The sequence below is a fragment of the Pristiophorus japonicus genome, chromosome 20 (genome assembly GCF_044704955.1).
Source record: "Pristiophorus japonicus isolate sPriJap1 chromosome 20, sPriJap1.hap1, whole genome shotgun sequence".
NCBI classification, from domain to species: domain Eukaryota; kingdom Metazoa; phylum Chordata; class Chondrichthyes; family Pristiophoridae; genus Pristiophorus; species Pristiophorus japonicus.
Genome location: NC_091996.1, coordinates 75,132,073 through 75,147,798, shown reverse-complemented (window position 1 = coordinate 75,147,798; position 15,726 = coordinate 75,132,073). Strand labels below are relative to the sequence as shown.

The window sequence follows — 15,726 nt, the reverse complement described above, 5'->3', positions numbered from 1 at the left end:
CAGTTCCCTCCTTGAGATTGAGAGAAATCAACTTCAACAATGGGCCAGAGTTTCAGCCAATGAGGGAGATCCGGGCTCAGCCCCGCCCCCCACCATCTGATAGGTTGGAAGACCAACCGTCCGCTTGGTCCTCCAGCCCCGCCTCCGCTCTTCCTATTGATCCGGAGCTGCCGTCAATCCCCCGGGCAGTGTGAGCTGAGCTTGCGCGGCCAGTGGGCGGGTCCAGGAGACAGCGGCGACAGCGGGTGAGAGATGGGCGGAGGGAGCAGGTTAATAAACTCCGGGCGGGCATTGGGCTTCACACACACCGAGTGCGGCCCAGGCCCCACAGCAAACTCCGCATTATCAGCCTCACATACATCCGCTGTGGGCCTCAGGCCCGGTGTTTGTCCCCCGGTTCCAGTCCCGCTCACTGACCGCCCGGGGCAGCGAGCTCTCCGGTCGCCATTTTGGACAGGGCGGGTCTCTCGGCGCATGCGCGGCCATTTGAGCAGAGACAATGGGTGGGCGGGGCTTCGGGTGTCTGTCAGTTTGATTGGGTCACGTGTTTGTGCCCAGTTTCTGATTGTTGCCTGGTGACGCTGGGCAGTCCAGGCCTTGCCCTGTTGGGCCAGCCCAAAAGATCCAGCGACCAGCAGAGAAAATCATCAGATCATGGATTTTATTCTCACTCTGCGCACAGCGGGTGAAGAACTGAACCCAACCAGAGCAAAGGGAGCAAGAAAACTGGGAGTGGAGGGAATAAATGATGGCGATGGTGCGATGGGTTTGGATTTCAGCACTGGGAGGAGGGAGAGTGTATGGGACAGGAATGTACAACTTTGGGGGAACGAGAGGAAAGAATGTTCCATAGAAACTAGAATTGTCTGTTCTGAATATCTGTCCTGACTTTTACAGGTTATTATAAAGGAGAAAATATACAAACAGTAAACTCAAACCAACCATCATGTCAAGAGCTTACAGAGTCGCTCAATTCATCAGGACCTGAATATCATTGCCTCTTGAAGGTGGAAGAAGAAATGTTTGTCCGTTCTGTGTGTGGGCAAAGATTTCAATAATCAATGTGACTGGATAAGCCCCGAGAAACACACACCCGAGTGAGACTATTCCAGTGCACTGACTGTAGAAAGAGCTTTAACCTGTTACACGGCCTGAAAAAACATTGCACCATTCACAGTGGGGAGAAACCGTACACGTGTTGTATGTGTGGACGAGGCTTCAACTGATTGTCCAACCTGAAGAGACACAAGGACACCCGCACCACGGAAAAAACGTGGAAATGTGGGGCCTGTGGAAGGGATTCAGTTCCCTGAATGAGCTGGAAATTCATCGCCGCACTCACCCTGGGGAGAGGCCGTTCACCTGCTCAGAGTGTGGGAAGGGATTCACTCAGTCATCCGACCTGCTGAGACACCAGCGAGTTCACACTGGGGAAAGGCCGTTCATCTGCTCCATGTGTGGGAAGGGATTCACTCAGTCATCTGACCTGCTGACACACCAGCGAGTTCACACTGGGGAGAAACCATTCACCTGCTCCATGTGTGGGAAGGGATTCACTAATTCATCCACCCTGCTGACACATCAGCGACTTCACACTGGGGAGAGACCATTCACCTGCTCTGAGTGTGGGAAGGGATTCACTCGATCATCCGACCTACTGACACACCAGCGTATTCACACCGGGGAGAGACCGTTCACCTGCTCTGAGTGTGGGAAAGGATTCCTTTTGTCAGCTGACCTTCTGACACACCAGCGAGTTCACACTGGAGAGAGACCATTCACCTGCTCCGTGTGTGGGAAGGGATTCACTCGGTCATACCATCTTGTAACTCACCAGCGAGTTCACACTGGGGAGAGACCGTTCACCTGCTCTCAGTGTGGGAAGGAATTCACTTGTACTTCCAACCTGCGGACACACCAGCGAGTTCACACTGGGGAAAGACCATTCACCTGCTCTGAGTGTGGGAAGAAATTCACTGGTGCATCCCAGCTTGTAACTCACCAGCGAGTTCACACTGGGGAGAGGCCGTTCACCTGCTCTGAGTGTGGAAAGAAGTTCACTCAGTCATCCCACCTCCTGAAACACCAGCGAATTCACACTGGGGAGAGGCCGTTCACTTGCTCAGAGTGTGGAAAGGGGTTCCCTCAGTCATCCGACCTGCTGAGACACCAGCGAGTTCACACTGGGGAGAGACCGTTCACTTGCTCTGAGTGTGGGAAGGAATTCACTCGGTCATCAAACCTGCTGAGACACCAGCGAGTTCACACTGGGGAGAGGCCATTCATCTGCTCTGAATGTGGGAAGGGATTCACTCAGTCATCTGACCTGCTGAAACACCAGCGAGTTCACAAGTGACAGCAGGGGTTGGATTCTGCTGTTAATGACATCCCGACAGTTCATTCTGTTTCTGTTGAGGATAATAACTCCTATAGCTGGGCTGGAGTTTGATATTTTGATATTTCAAATCACAGTGTGTCGATATTTGATGTCTCCAAGATAAGAGGAAGCTAATTGATGTCCTGTTAACGACTGCTCCATTTTTGGATATTTTCTCCTTTCTAACTAAAGATTATTAGAGATTATTTTAGATCTTGTATTGTGTAATGTGACAGGGTTAATTAGCAATCTCATAGTAAAGGATTCTCTGGGGCAGAGTGATCACAATATGATAGAATTTCACATTAATTTGCGAGTGACTTGCCTGTATGAAACTAAAGTCTTAAATAAACCCAATTACATAGATTACAAGGTATGGCAGTAGATAAGCAGTGGCTAGCATTTAAAGAAATATTTCATAACAAAATATTTCAACAAAAATACATCTATTGAGAAACAAAAACTTCATGGGGAAAAGTGATCCCTCCGTGGCTAACTAAAGAAGTTAAGGATAGCATTAGATTGAAAGAAGAAGCTTATAATGTTGTGATGAATAGTAGCAAGCGTGAGGATTGGGAAAGTTTCAGAAACCAGCAGAGGAAGCCCCAAAAAAATTGATAAAAAGGGAGAAAATAGAGAGAGAGAAAACGAGCAAGAAATATAACAACAGATTGTAGGAGAATCTACAAGTATGTACAAAGGAAGAGAGTAGCAAAAGTAAACGTTGGTCCATGAGCGGCTGAGACAGGAGAAATTGTCATAGGGAATAAGGAAATAGCAGAAACATTAAACAAATATTTTGTATCTGTCTTCACAGTAGAAGACACAAAAAGCATACCAAAAATAGTGGGGAACCAAGGGTCTGATGAGGGTGAGGAACTTAACATAATTAATTTAAATAGAGAACAAGTGCTAGCGAAACTAATGGGACTAAAAGCTGACAAACCCCTGGACCTGATGGCCTACATCCTAGCATTCTAAAAGAGGTGGCTGCAGAGATAGTGGATTGGTTTTGATCTCCCAAAATTCCCTAGATTCTAGAATGGTCCCAGTGGATTGGAAGGTAGCAAATGTAACCCCGCTGTTCAAGAAAGGAGGGAGAGAGAAAACAGGAAACTACAGGCCAGTTAGCCTGACATCAGTCATCAGGAAAATACTGGAATCCATTGTTAAGGAAGTGGTAACAGGGCACTTAGAAAATCATATGATTTGGCAGTCACATGATTTTATGAAAGGGAAATCTTATTTAACAAATTTATTAGAGTTTTTTGAGGATGTAACTAGCAGGGTAGATAAAGGGAAACCAGTGGATGTAGTATATTTGGATTTCCAAAAGGTATTCGATAAGGTACTACATAAAAGATTACTACACAAGATAGGAGCTCATGGGATTGGAGGTAATGTATTAGCATGGATAGAGGATTGGTTAATGGACAGAAAGCAGAGAGTAGGGATAAACCGTTCATTTTCAGGTTGGCAGGCTGTAACTAGTGGGGTGCTGCAAGGCTCAGTGTTGGGGCATCAGCTATTTACAATCTATATTAATGATCTAGATGAAGGGACCGAGTGTGATGTATCTAAGTTTGCTGATGATACAAAGCTAGTTGGGACAGTAAGTTGTGAGGAGAACACAAAGAGACTGCAAAGGGATATGGATAGACTGAGTGAGTGGGCAGTAAGGTGGCAGATGGAGTATAATGTGGGAAACGTGAGGTTATTCACTTTGGCAGGAAGAATAGAAAATCAGAATCTTTTTTAAATGTTGAGAAACTTTTAAATGTTGGTGTTCAAAGAGATTTGGGTGACTTGTGCAAGACACAGAAAGTTAACATGCAGATACAGCAAGCAATGAGGAAGGCAAATGGCATGTTGTCCTTTATTGCAAGGGGGTTGGAGGATAAGAGTAAGGAAGTCTTGCTACAATTGTACAGGGCCTTGGTGAGACCACACCCGGAGTACTGTGCACAGTTTTGGTCTCATTATCTAAGGAAGGACATACTAGCCTTGGAGGTGGTACAACGGAGGTTCACGAGATTGATTCCTGGGATGAGAGGGCTGGCCTATGATGAGAGATTGTGTAGAATGGGCCTATAGTCTTTACAGTTTAGAAGAATGAGAGGTGATCTCTTTGAAACATACAAAATTCTGAGGGGGATTGACAGGGTAGATGTAGGAAGAATGTTTCCCCCTGGCTGGAGTTTCTAGAACCAGGGGTCACAGTCTCAGGATAAGGGGTCGGCCATTTAAGACAGCTGAGGAGGAATTTCTTCTCTCAGCGGGTGGTAAATCTTTGGAATGATCTATATTCTTATTATTTCAGTTCTCATACCTTTTATATGTGAGGACTGTGGGCAGGAGTTCAATTAACTGTCCCTGCTGGAAACTGGGGAGAGGCTGTTCACCTCCTTCTTTTGGAAGGGATTCTCCTCCTGCTCACGCATCATTGCCTCTAGTGTCCCCCAAGGATCTATCCTTGGCCCTCTCCTATTTCTCATCCACATGCTGCCCCTTGGCGACATCATCCAGAAACACAGCGTCAGTTTCCACATGTTCGCTGATGACACCTAGCTCTACCTCACCACCACTTCTCTCGACCCCTCCACGGTCTCTAAAATGTCAAACTGCTTGTCCGATATCCAGTACTGGATGAGCAGAAATTTTCTCCATTTATATATTGAGAAGACCGAAGCCATTGTTTTCGGTCCCCGCCACCAACTCAGTTCCCTCACCACCGACTCCGTCTCTCTCCCCAACTCCTGAGGCTGAATCAGAATGTTTGCAACCCTGGTGTCATATTTGACCTTGAAATGTGCGTTTGACCACATATCCGCAGCATAACTAATATCGCCTATTTCCAGCTCCATAACATTGCCTGTCTCTGCCCCTGCCTCAGCTCATCCGCTGCTGAAACCCTCATCCATGCCTTTGTTATCTCTAGACTTGACTATTCCAACCCACTCCTGGCTGGCCTCCCACATTCCACCCTACGTAAACTTTCATCCAAAACTCGGCAGCCCGTGTCCCAACTCGCACCCCGTCCCACTCACCCATCACCCCATGTGCTCGCTGCCCCGTACCCTAACTCTCACCGAGTCCCGTTCACCCATCACCACTGTGCTCGCTGACCCATGTCCTAACTCGCACCGAGTCCCACTCACCCATCACCCCCTGTGCTCACTGACCCGTGTCCTAACTTGCACCCAGTCCCGCTCACCCACCACCCCCTGTGCTCGCTGACCCGTGATCCAACTCGCACCAAGTCCCGCTCACCTGTCATCCCCTGTGCTCGCTGCACCATGCCCCAACTCACACCAAGTCCCACTCACCCATCACCCCCTGTGCTCACTGACCCAACTCGCACCCAGTCCCGCTCACCCATCACCCGCTGTGCTCACTGACCCGTGACCCAACTCGCACCCAGTCCCGCTCACCCATCACCCCCTGTGCTTGCTGCCCCGTGTCCCAACTCTCACCAAGTCCCACTCGCCCATCACCCCCTGTGCTCGCTGACCCGTGTCCTAACTCGCACCCAGTCCCGCTCACCCATCACCCCTGTGCTCGCTGACCGACATTGGCTCCCGGTTAAGCAACGCCTCGATTTTAAAATTCTCATCCTTGTTTTCAAATCCCTCCATGGCCTCGCCCCTCCGTAGTTCTGTAATCGCCTTCACCCCCACAACCCCCCTGAGATGTCTGCGCTCCTCTAATTCCGCCCTCTTGAGCATCCCTGATTATAATCGCTCAACCGTGTCTTCTGTTACCTGGGTCCTAAGCTCTGGAACTCCCTGCTAAACCTCTCCACCTCTCTTTCCTCCATTAAAACCTACCCCTTTGATCAAGATTTTGGTCACGTGCCCTGATTTCCCCTTATGTGGCTCGGTGTCAATTTTTTTGTCACATAATACACCTGTGAAGGGTGTTGGAATGTTTTACTACGTTAAAGGCGCTATATAAATACAAGTTGTTGTTGTTGTTGATTCACTCAGTTGTCTAGCATGTTGACACGCCAGCGAGTTGGGAGATGCCTTTGACCGTGTGTGGGAACTTGATCTCGCTGATGAGAGACCTTTTAAATGTTCTGACTGTGGGAACAGCTTTAAAACCTCTGAGGAACTGATTACACACCAGCGATTTCACACTGATGAGCGTCCATTCACTGTGGGGAGAAGTTCACCCAGTCATTGCAACTCGCTGAACACCAGCGAGTTCACACCAAGGGGAGACCATTCAACTGCTCCATGTGTGGAAGGGTATTCTCTCGTTTAGCCCACCTTTTGACGCACAAGCGAGTTCACACTGGGGAGAGGCCATTCGCCTGCTCCGTGTGTGGGAAGAGGTTCATTTAGTCATCCAGACTTCAGAGACACCAGCGCATGAGGCTGTTCATTTGCTGCGTGTGTGGAAAGAGATTTACTGATTCATCCCACCTACTGAACCACCATTGAGTTCATACCGGGGAGAGGCCAGTCACTGACTGCTTGTGTGGGAAAGTTGTCGTTAGAGTTCTCCTCAACTGTCTTCTCCCTGTGGCCAAGGAGCTCCTCCCGGAGTCACAGTGCGGATTTCGTCCCCTACGGGGCACAACGGACATGATCTTTGCAGCGCGACAGCTGCAGGAAAAATGCAGGGAGCAGCGCCAGCTCTTATACATGGCCTTTTTCAATCTTACATAGGCCTTTGACACCATCAACCGTGAGGGTCTATGGAGCGTCGTCCTCTGTTTCGGATGCCCCAAAAGTTTGTCAACATCCTTCGTCTGCTTCACGATGACATGCAGGCCGTGATCCTTACCAACGGATCCATTACAGACCCAATCCACGTCCGGACCGGGGTCAAACAGGGCTGTGTCGTCGCTCCAACCCTCTTCTCAATCTTCCTCGCTGCCATACTCCACTTCACAATCAACAAGCTCCCCGCTGGAGTGGAACTAAACTACAGAACCAGTGGGAAGCTGTTTAACCTACGCCGCCTCCAGGCCAGGTTCAAGATCACCCCAACCTCTGACGTTGAGCTACAGTACGCGGACGACGCCTGCGTCTGCACACATTCTGAGGCTGAACTCCAGGATATAGTCAATATATTCACCGAGGCTTACACTTAACATCCGTAAGACAAAAGTCCTCCACCAGCCTGTCCTCGCCGCACAGCACTGCCCCCCAGTCATCAAGATCCACAGTGCGGCCCTGGACAACGTGGACCACTTCCCATACCTGGGAGCCTCTTATCAACAAAGGCAGACATTGATGCAGAGATTCAACATCGCCTCCAGTGCGCCAGTGCAACCTTCGGCCGCTTGAGGAAAAGAGTGTTCGAAGACCAGGCCCTCAAACCTACCACCAAGCTCCTGGTTTACAGGGCTATAGTAATAATACCCATCCTCCTGTATGGATCAGAGGCATGGACGATGTACAGAACACACCTCAAGTCGCTGGAGATATATCACCAACGATGTCTCCGTAAGATCCTGCTAATCTCCTGGGAGTATAGGCGCACCAACATCAGTGTCCTCGTCCAGGCTAACATCCCCAGCATTGAAGCACTGACCACACTCGATCAGCTTTGCTGGGCAGGCCACATAGTACGCATGCCAGACATGAGACTCCCGAAGCAAATGCTCTATGCGGAGCTCCTTCACGGCAAACGAGCCAAAGGTGGGCAGCGGAAACGTTATAAGGACACCCTTAAAGCCTCCCTGGTAAAGTGCGACATCACCACTGACACCTGGGAATCCCTGGCCAAAGACCACCCTAGGTAGAGAAAGTGCATCCGGGAGGGCGTTGAGCTCTTCGAATCTCATCGACGAGAGCTTGAAGAGGTCAAGCGCAGGCAGCGGAAGGAGCGTGCGGCAAACCAGTCCCACCCAACTCTTCTCTCGGCTAATGTCTGTCCCACCTGTGACAGAGTCTGTGGCTCTCGTATTGGACTATTCAGCCACTTCAGGAGTGGAAGCAAGTCTTCCTCGATTCCGAGGAACTGCCTATGATGATGATGATGGGAAAGAATTCACTCAGTCATCCCACCTGCTGAAATGTGAGTTCACAGGGAGGGGGCAGTGTGTGATGTTCCTGTGGTGTGCAGTGTGTGACCCTGAGCTGCCCCAGGGAGGGGGCAGTGTGTGATGTCCCTGTGGGGTGCAGTGTGTTCAGTGTGTGACCCTGAGCTGCCCAGGGAGGGGGCAGTGTGTGATGTCCCTGTGGGGTGCAGTGTGTTCAGTGTGTGACCCTGAGCTGCCCCAGGGAGGGGGCAGTGTGTGATGTTCCTGTGGTGTGCAGTGTGTTCAGTGTCTGACCCTGAGCTGCCCCGGGGAGAGGGCAGTATGTGATGTTCCTGTGGGGTGCAGTGTGTTCAGTGTGTGACCCTGAGCTGCCCAGGGAGGGGGCAGTGTGTGATTTCCCTGTGGGGTGCAGTGTATTCCGTGTCTGACCCTGAGCTGCCCCAGGGAGAGGGCAGTGTGTGATGTCCCTGTGGGATGCAGTGTGTTCAGTGTCTGACCCTGAGCTGCCCCAGGGAGGGGGCATTGTGTGATGTCCCTGTGGGGTGCAGTGTGTTCAGTGTCTGACCCTGAGCTGCCCCAGGGAGAGGGCAGTGTGTGATGTTCCTGTGGTGTGCAGTGTGTTCAGTGTCTGACCCTGAGCTGCCCTGGGGAGAGGGCAGTGTGTAATGTCCCTGTGGGGTGCAGTGTCTGACCCTGAGCTTCCCCGGGGAGAGGGCAGTGTGTGATGTTCCTGTGGTGTGCAGTGTGTTCAGTGTCTGACCCTGAGCTGCCCTAAGTAAAAATGAAACTGTCTGCAGTATTCAGTAGAAAAGGGGATTAAATCACACCGAGAATAATGAGCAGTTACCCAACAGTCTCTGTGCTTTATTGTCCAGTGATCACAGCAGGATCACACACAAACTCCTGATCTTTACCTCCAGCATGTGATAATTGGTGCAAGTGATGGTAAAAATGAAATTGTACCTATACCTGATGTGAGGTTAATAAATCTGTCATTCCCTGACTTATGCTGTCCTTCGTTTGGAAAGGAATGAAAGCAACTCTCCTGCAAAATTTAAACTTTCCGTTTCCACTATCTCTGTTTCTGACTGTTACTTTCACTGTTTCCTCTCCAATCACTTCCAATATTTATGGGCATTGTGTAGTGCAGGAATAACAGAGGCAAAGCCCAGTGTAATATAAACAGAGACATGGTCCAGTGTAATATAAACAGGGAAAGGGTCCAGTGTAATATAAACAGGGACATGGTCTAGTGTAATATAAACAGGGACATGGTCTAGTGTAATATAAACAGGGACAGGGTCCAGTGTAATATAAACAGGGACAGAGTCCAGTGTAATATAAACAGAGACAGGGTCCAGTGTAATATAAACAGAGACAGGGTCCAGTGTAATATAAACAGAGACAGGATCTAGTGTAATATAAACGGGGACAGGGTCTAGTGTAATATAAACGGGGACAGGGTCTAGTGTAATATAAACGGGGACAGGGTCTAATGTAATATAAACAGGGACAGGGTCTAATGTAATATAAACAGGGACGGGGTCTCGTGTAATATAAACAGGGACGGGGTCTCGTGTAATATAAACAGGGACATGGTCTAGTTTTACGCTAAAAACAGATCTTTAATAATTGAAGCCATTTGTTTGCGATAATAACTGAAGGAGGTGATAGTGTAACCCTAACAAGCCGGGTCTGCTGTAACAATACCAGAAACATACTCTATTGAATACAAAAGAGACAAGGTCTCGAGTTATAATAATAGAGGCGTGCACTAGAACTGGAACAGGTTATTTTCTAATAACAGCAGAGGCCGGTCTAGTGGAACAATTCCAGAGACAGGGCCCAGTGTAATATAAACAGAAACAGGATCGAGTGCAGTAATAACTGAGACAGGGCCTAGTGTAAAATAGAGAGAGACAGGGCCTAGTGTAAAATAAAGAGAGACAGGGCCTAGTGTAAAATAAAGAGAGACAGGGCCTAGTGTAAAATAAACAGAGACAGGGCCTAGTGTAATATAAACAGAGACAGGGTCTAGTGCAGTAATAACTGAGACAGGGTCTAGTGCAGTAATAACTGAGACAGGGTCGAGGGTAATATAAACAGGGACAGGGTCTCATGTAATATAAACAGGGACAGGGTCTCATGTAATATAAACAGGGACAGGGTCTAGTGTAATATAAAAAAGGAGGGAGAGAGAAAACAGGAGTTATAGACCGGTCAGCCTGACATCGGTAGTGGGTAAAATGATGGAATCAATTATTAAGGATGTCACAGCAGCGCATTTAGAAAGAGATGACATGATAGGTCCAAGTCAGCATGGATTTGTGAAAGGGAAATCATGCTTGACAAATCTTCTGGAATTTTTTGAGGATGTTTCCAGTAAAGTGGACAAGGGAGAACCAGTTGCTGTGGTGTATTTGGACTTTCAGAAGGCTTTCGACCAGGTCCCACACAAGAGATTAATGTGCAAAGTTAAAACACCTGGGATTGGGGGTAGTGTGCTGATGTGGATTGAGAACTGGTTGACAGACAGGATGCAAAGAGTAGAAGTAAATAGGTACTTTTCAGAATGGCAGGCAGTGACTAGTGGGGTATCGCAGGGTTCTGTGCTGGGGCCCCAGCTGTTTACATTGTACATTAATGATTTAGACGAGGGGATTACATAAGAACATAAGAATTAGGAACAGGAGTAGGCCATCTAGCCCCTCGAGCCTGCTCCGCCATTCAACAAGATCATGGCTGATCTGGCCGTGGACTCAGCTCCACTTACCCGCCCGCTCCCCATAACCCTTAATTCTCTTATTGGTTAAGAATCTATCTATCTGTGATTTGAATATATTCAATGAGCTAGCCTCAACTGCTTCCTTAGGCAGAGAATTCCACAGATTCACAACCCTCTGGGAGAAGAAAATCCTTCTCAACTCGGTTTTAAATTGGCTCCCCCGTATTTTGAGGCTGTGCCCCCCCAGTTCTAGTCTCCCCGACCAGTGGAAACAACCTCTCTGCCTCTATCTTCTCTATCCCTTTCATTATTTTAATTGTATCTATAAGATCACCCCTCATCCTTCTGAACTCCCAACGAGTAAAGACCCAGTCTACTCAATCTATCATCATAAGGTAACCCCCTCATCTCTGGAATCAGCCTAGTGAATTGTCTCTGTACCTCCTCCAAAGCTAGTATATCCTTCCTTAAGTAAGGTGACCAAAACTGCATGCAGTACTCCAGGTGCGGCCTCACCAATACCCTGTACAGTTGCAGCAGGACCTCCCTGCTTTTGTACTCCATCCTTCTTGCAATGAAGGCCAACATTCCATTCGCCTTCCTGCAAACTAACTTTTTGGGATTCATGCACAAGGACCCCCAGGTTCCTCTGCACTGCAGCATGTTGTAATTTCTCCCCATTCAAATAATATTCCCTTTTACTGTTTTTTTTCCCCAAGGTGGATGACCTCACACTTTCCGACATTGTCTTCCATCTGCCAAACCTTAGCCCATTCGCTTAACCTATCTAAATCTCTTTGCAGCCTCTCTGTGTCCTCTACACAACCCGCTTTCCCACTAATCTTTGTGTCATCTGCAAATTTTGTTACACTACACTCTATCCCCTCTTCCAGGTCATCTATGTATAATTGTAAACAGTTGTGGTCCCAGCACCGATCCCTGTGGCACACCACTAACCACCGATTTCCAACCCGAAAAGGATCCATTTATCCCGACTCTCTGCTTTCTGTTAGCCAGCCAATTCTCTATCCATGCTAATACATTTCCTCTGACTCCGTGTACCTCTATCTTCTGCTGTAACCTTTTGTGTGGAACCTTATCGAATGCCTTTTGGAAATCTAAATACATCACATCCATCGGTACACCTCTATCCACCATGCTCGTTATATCCTCAAAGAATTCCAGTAAATTAGTTAAACATGATTTCCCCTTCATGAATCCATGTTGCGTCTGCTTGATTGCACTATTCCTATCTAGATGTCCCGCTATTTCTTCCTTAATGATAGCTTCAAGCATTTTCCCCACTATAGATGTTAAACGAACCGGCCTACAGTTACCTGCCTTTTGTCTGCCCCCTTTTTTAAACAGAGGCGTTACATTAGCTGCTTTCCAATCCGCTGGTATCTCCCCAGAGTCCAGAGAATTTTGGAAGATTATAACGAATGCATCTGCTATAACTTCCGCCACCTCTTGTAATACCCCGGGATGTATTTCATCAGGACCAGGGGACTTGTCTAGCTTGAGTTCCATTAGCTTGTCCAGCACTAGCCCCCAGTGATAGTGATTATCTCAAGGTCCTCCCTTCCCACATTCCCGTGACCAGCAATTTTTGGCATGGTTTCTGTGTCTTCCACTGTGAAGACCGAAGCAAAATAATTGTTTAAGGTCTCAGCCATTTCCACATTTCCCATTTTTAAATCCCCCTTCTCATCCTCCAAGGGACCAACATTTACTTTAGTCACTTTTCCGTTTTATATATCAGTAAAAGATTTTACTATCTTTTTATGTTTTGCGCAAATTTACTTTCGTAATCTATCTTTCCTTTGTTTATTGCTTTCTTAGTCATTCTTTGCTGTCGTTTAAAATTTTCCCAATCTTCTAGTTTCCCACTAACCTTGGCCACCTTATACGCATTGGTTTTTAATTTGATACTCTCCTTTATTTCCTTGGATATCCGCGGCTGGTTATTCCTTCTCTTACCACCCTTCTTTTTCACTGGAATATATTTTTGTTGAGCACTATGAAAGAGCTCCTTAAAAGTCCTCCACTGTTCCTCAATTGTGCCACCATTTAGTCTGTGTTCCCAGTCTACTTTAGCTAACTCTGCCCTCATCCCATTGTCGTCACCTTTGTTTAAGCATAGTATGCTCATTTGAGACACTACTTCCTCACCCTCAATCTGCATTACAAATTCAACCATACTGTGATCACTCATTCCGAGAGGGTCTTTTACTAGGAGATCGTTTATTATTCCTGTCTCATTACACAGGACCAGATTCTAGATAGCTTGCTCCCTTGTAGGTTCTGTAACATACTGTTCTAAGAAACAATCCCGTATGCATTCTATGAATACCTCCTCAAGGCTACCCCGTGCGATTTGATTTGACCAATCGATATTTAGGTTAAAATCCCCCATGATTACTGCCGTTCCTTTTTCACATGCCTCTATTATTCCCTTGATTATTGTCCGCCCCACCGTGAAGTTATTATTTGGGGGCCTATAAACTACGCTCACCAGTGACTTTTTCCCCTTACTATCTCTAATCTCCACCTACAATGATTCAACATTTTGTTCATTAGAGCCAATATCGTCTCTCACAACTGCCCTGATAGCATTCTTTATTAACAGAGCTACCCCACCTCCTTTCCCTTCTTGTCGATCTTTCCGAATCGTCAGATACCCCTGTATGTTTAATTCCCAGTCTTGGCCACTCTGCAACCACATTTCTGTAATGGCCACCAAATCATACCCATTTGGAATAATTTGTGCCGTCAACTCATTTACTTTATTTCGAGAGCTGCGTGCGTTTAGGATTGTATCTCCAAATTTGTGGATGACACTAAGTTGGGTGGCAGTGTGAGCTGCGAGGAGGATGCTGTGAGGCTGCAGAGTGACTTGGATAGGTTAGGTGAGTGGGCAAATGCATGGCAGATGAAGTATAATGTGGATAAATGTGAGGTTATCCACTTTGGTGGTAAAAACAGAGAGACAGACTATTATCTGAATGGTGACAGATTAGGAAAAGGGGAGATGCAACGAGACCTGGGTGTCATGGTACATCAGTCATTGAAGGTTGGCATGCAGGTAGTTAAGAAAGCAAATGGCATGTTGGCTTTCATAGCGAGGGGATTTGAGTACAGGGGCAGGGAGGTGTTACTACAGTTGTACAGGGCCTTGGTGAGGCCACACCTGGATTATTGTGTACAGTTTTGGTCTCCTAACTTGAGGAAGGACATTCTTGCTATTGAGGGAGTGCAGCGAAGGTTCACCAGACTGATTCCCGGGATGGCGGGACTGACATATCAAGAAAGACTGGATCAACTAGGCTTGTATTCACGAGTTCAGAAGAATGAGAGGGGACCTCATAGAAACGTTTAAAATTCTGACGGGTTTAGACAGGTTAGATGCAGGAAGAATGTTCCCAATGTTGGGGAAGTCCAGAACCAGGGGTCACAGTCTAAGGATAAGGGGTAAGCCATTTAGGACCGAGATGAGGAGAAACTTCTTCACCCAGAGAGTGGTGAACCTGTGGAATTCTCTACCACAGAAAGTTGTTGAGGCCAATTCAATAAATATATTCAAAAGGAGTTCGATGTAGTCCTTACTATTAGGGGGATCAAGGGGTATGGCGAGAAAGCAGGAATGGGGTACTGAAGTTGCATGTTCAGCCATGAACTCGTTGAATGGCGGTGCAGGCTCGAAGGGCCGAATGGCCTACTCCTGCACCTATTTTCTATGTTTCTATGTAAACAGAGACAGGGTCTCGTGTAACATAAACAGAGACAGGATCTAGTGTAATTTAAACAGGGACAGGATGTAGTGTAATATAAATAGAGACAGGGTCTAGTGTAACAATTCCAGAGACAGGGTCTAGTGTAATATAAACAGGGACAGGGTCTAGTGTAATATAAACAGGGACAGGGTCTAGTGTAATATAAACAGAGACAGGGTCTAGTGTAACAATTCCAGAGACAGGGTCCAGTGTAATATAAACAGGGACAGGGTCTAGTGTAATATAAACAGGGACAGGGTCTAGTGTAACAATTCCAGAGACAGGGTCCAGTGTAATATAAACAGGGACAGGGTCCAGTGTAATATAAACAGAGACAGGGTCTAGTGTAATATAAACAGAGACAGGGTCTAGTGTAATATAAACAGAGACAGGGTCTAGTGTATTATAAAGAGAGAGATATAAACATAACAGCAAAGGTCGGGTCTAGTGTGACAATTCCAGCGACAGGGTCTCATACAATAGGAGTGGAGACAGGGTCCAGAGTAATAACAGCAAATGCATGGCCCACCGTGAGAGTCACAAAGACGGGGCTTGATTCAATTATAACAGAGGCAGACTAGTGTTCTACTGAACACAATGCTGGATCTGGTGTGGCGATCACACAGGCAGTATCTAGTGCAATAAAACAAAGATTGGGTCTTATCTAATAATGTGTGCAAGTCAGGGACCATTGTTATAATCTCAGTCACCCCTCACCCCTGTGCTCACTGACCTACATCGGCTCCCAGTTAAGCAACCCCTCAATTTTAAAATCCCTTCATACCTCGCCCTCCCTAACACTAATCTCCTCCAGCCCCCCAAACTTCCCGAGATCCCTGCGCTCCTCCAATTCTGT

At 47.3% G+C, this 15,726-nt stretch overlaps 1 protein-coding gene across 1 annotated transcript; it reads left to right on the top strand.

Annotated features, from left to right (window-relative positions):
• Positions 1-223: 223 nt before the first annotated feature.
• Positions 224-6,696, top strand: LOC139232588 (zinc finger protein 256-like). The gene is made up of 2 exons (XM_070863014.1): positions 224-245; positions 898-6,696. Exon 2 carries the CDS (start codon positions 1,280-1,282, stop codon positions 2,354-2,356), a length of 1,077 nt encoding a protein of 358 aa, XP_070719115.1. The 5' UTR covers positions 224-245; positions 898-1,279; the 3' UTR covers positions 2,357-6,696.
• Positions 6,697-15,726: the final 9,030 nt, after the last annotated feature.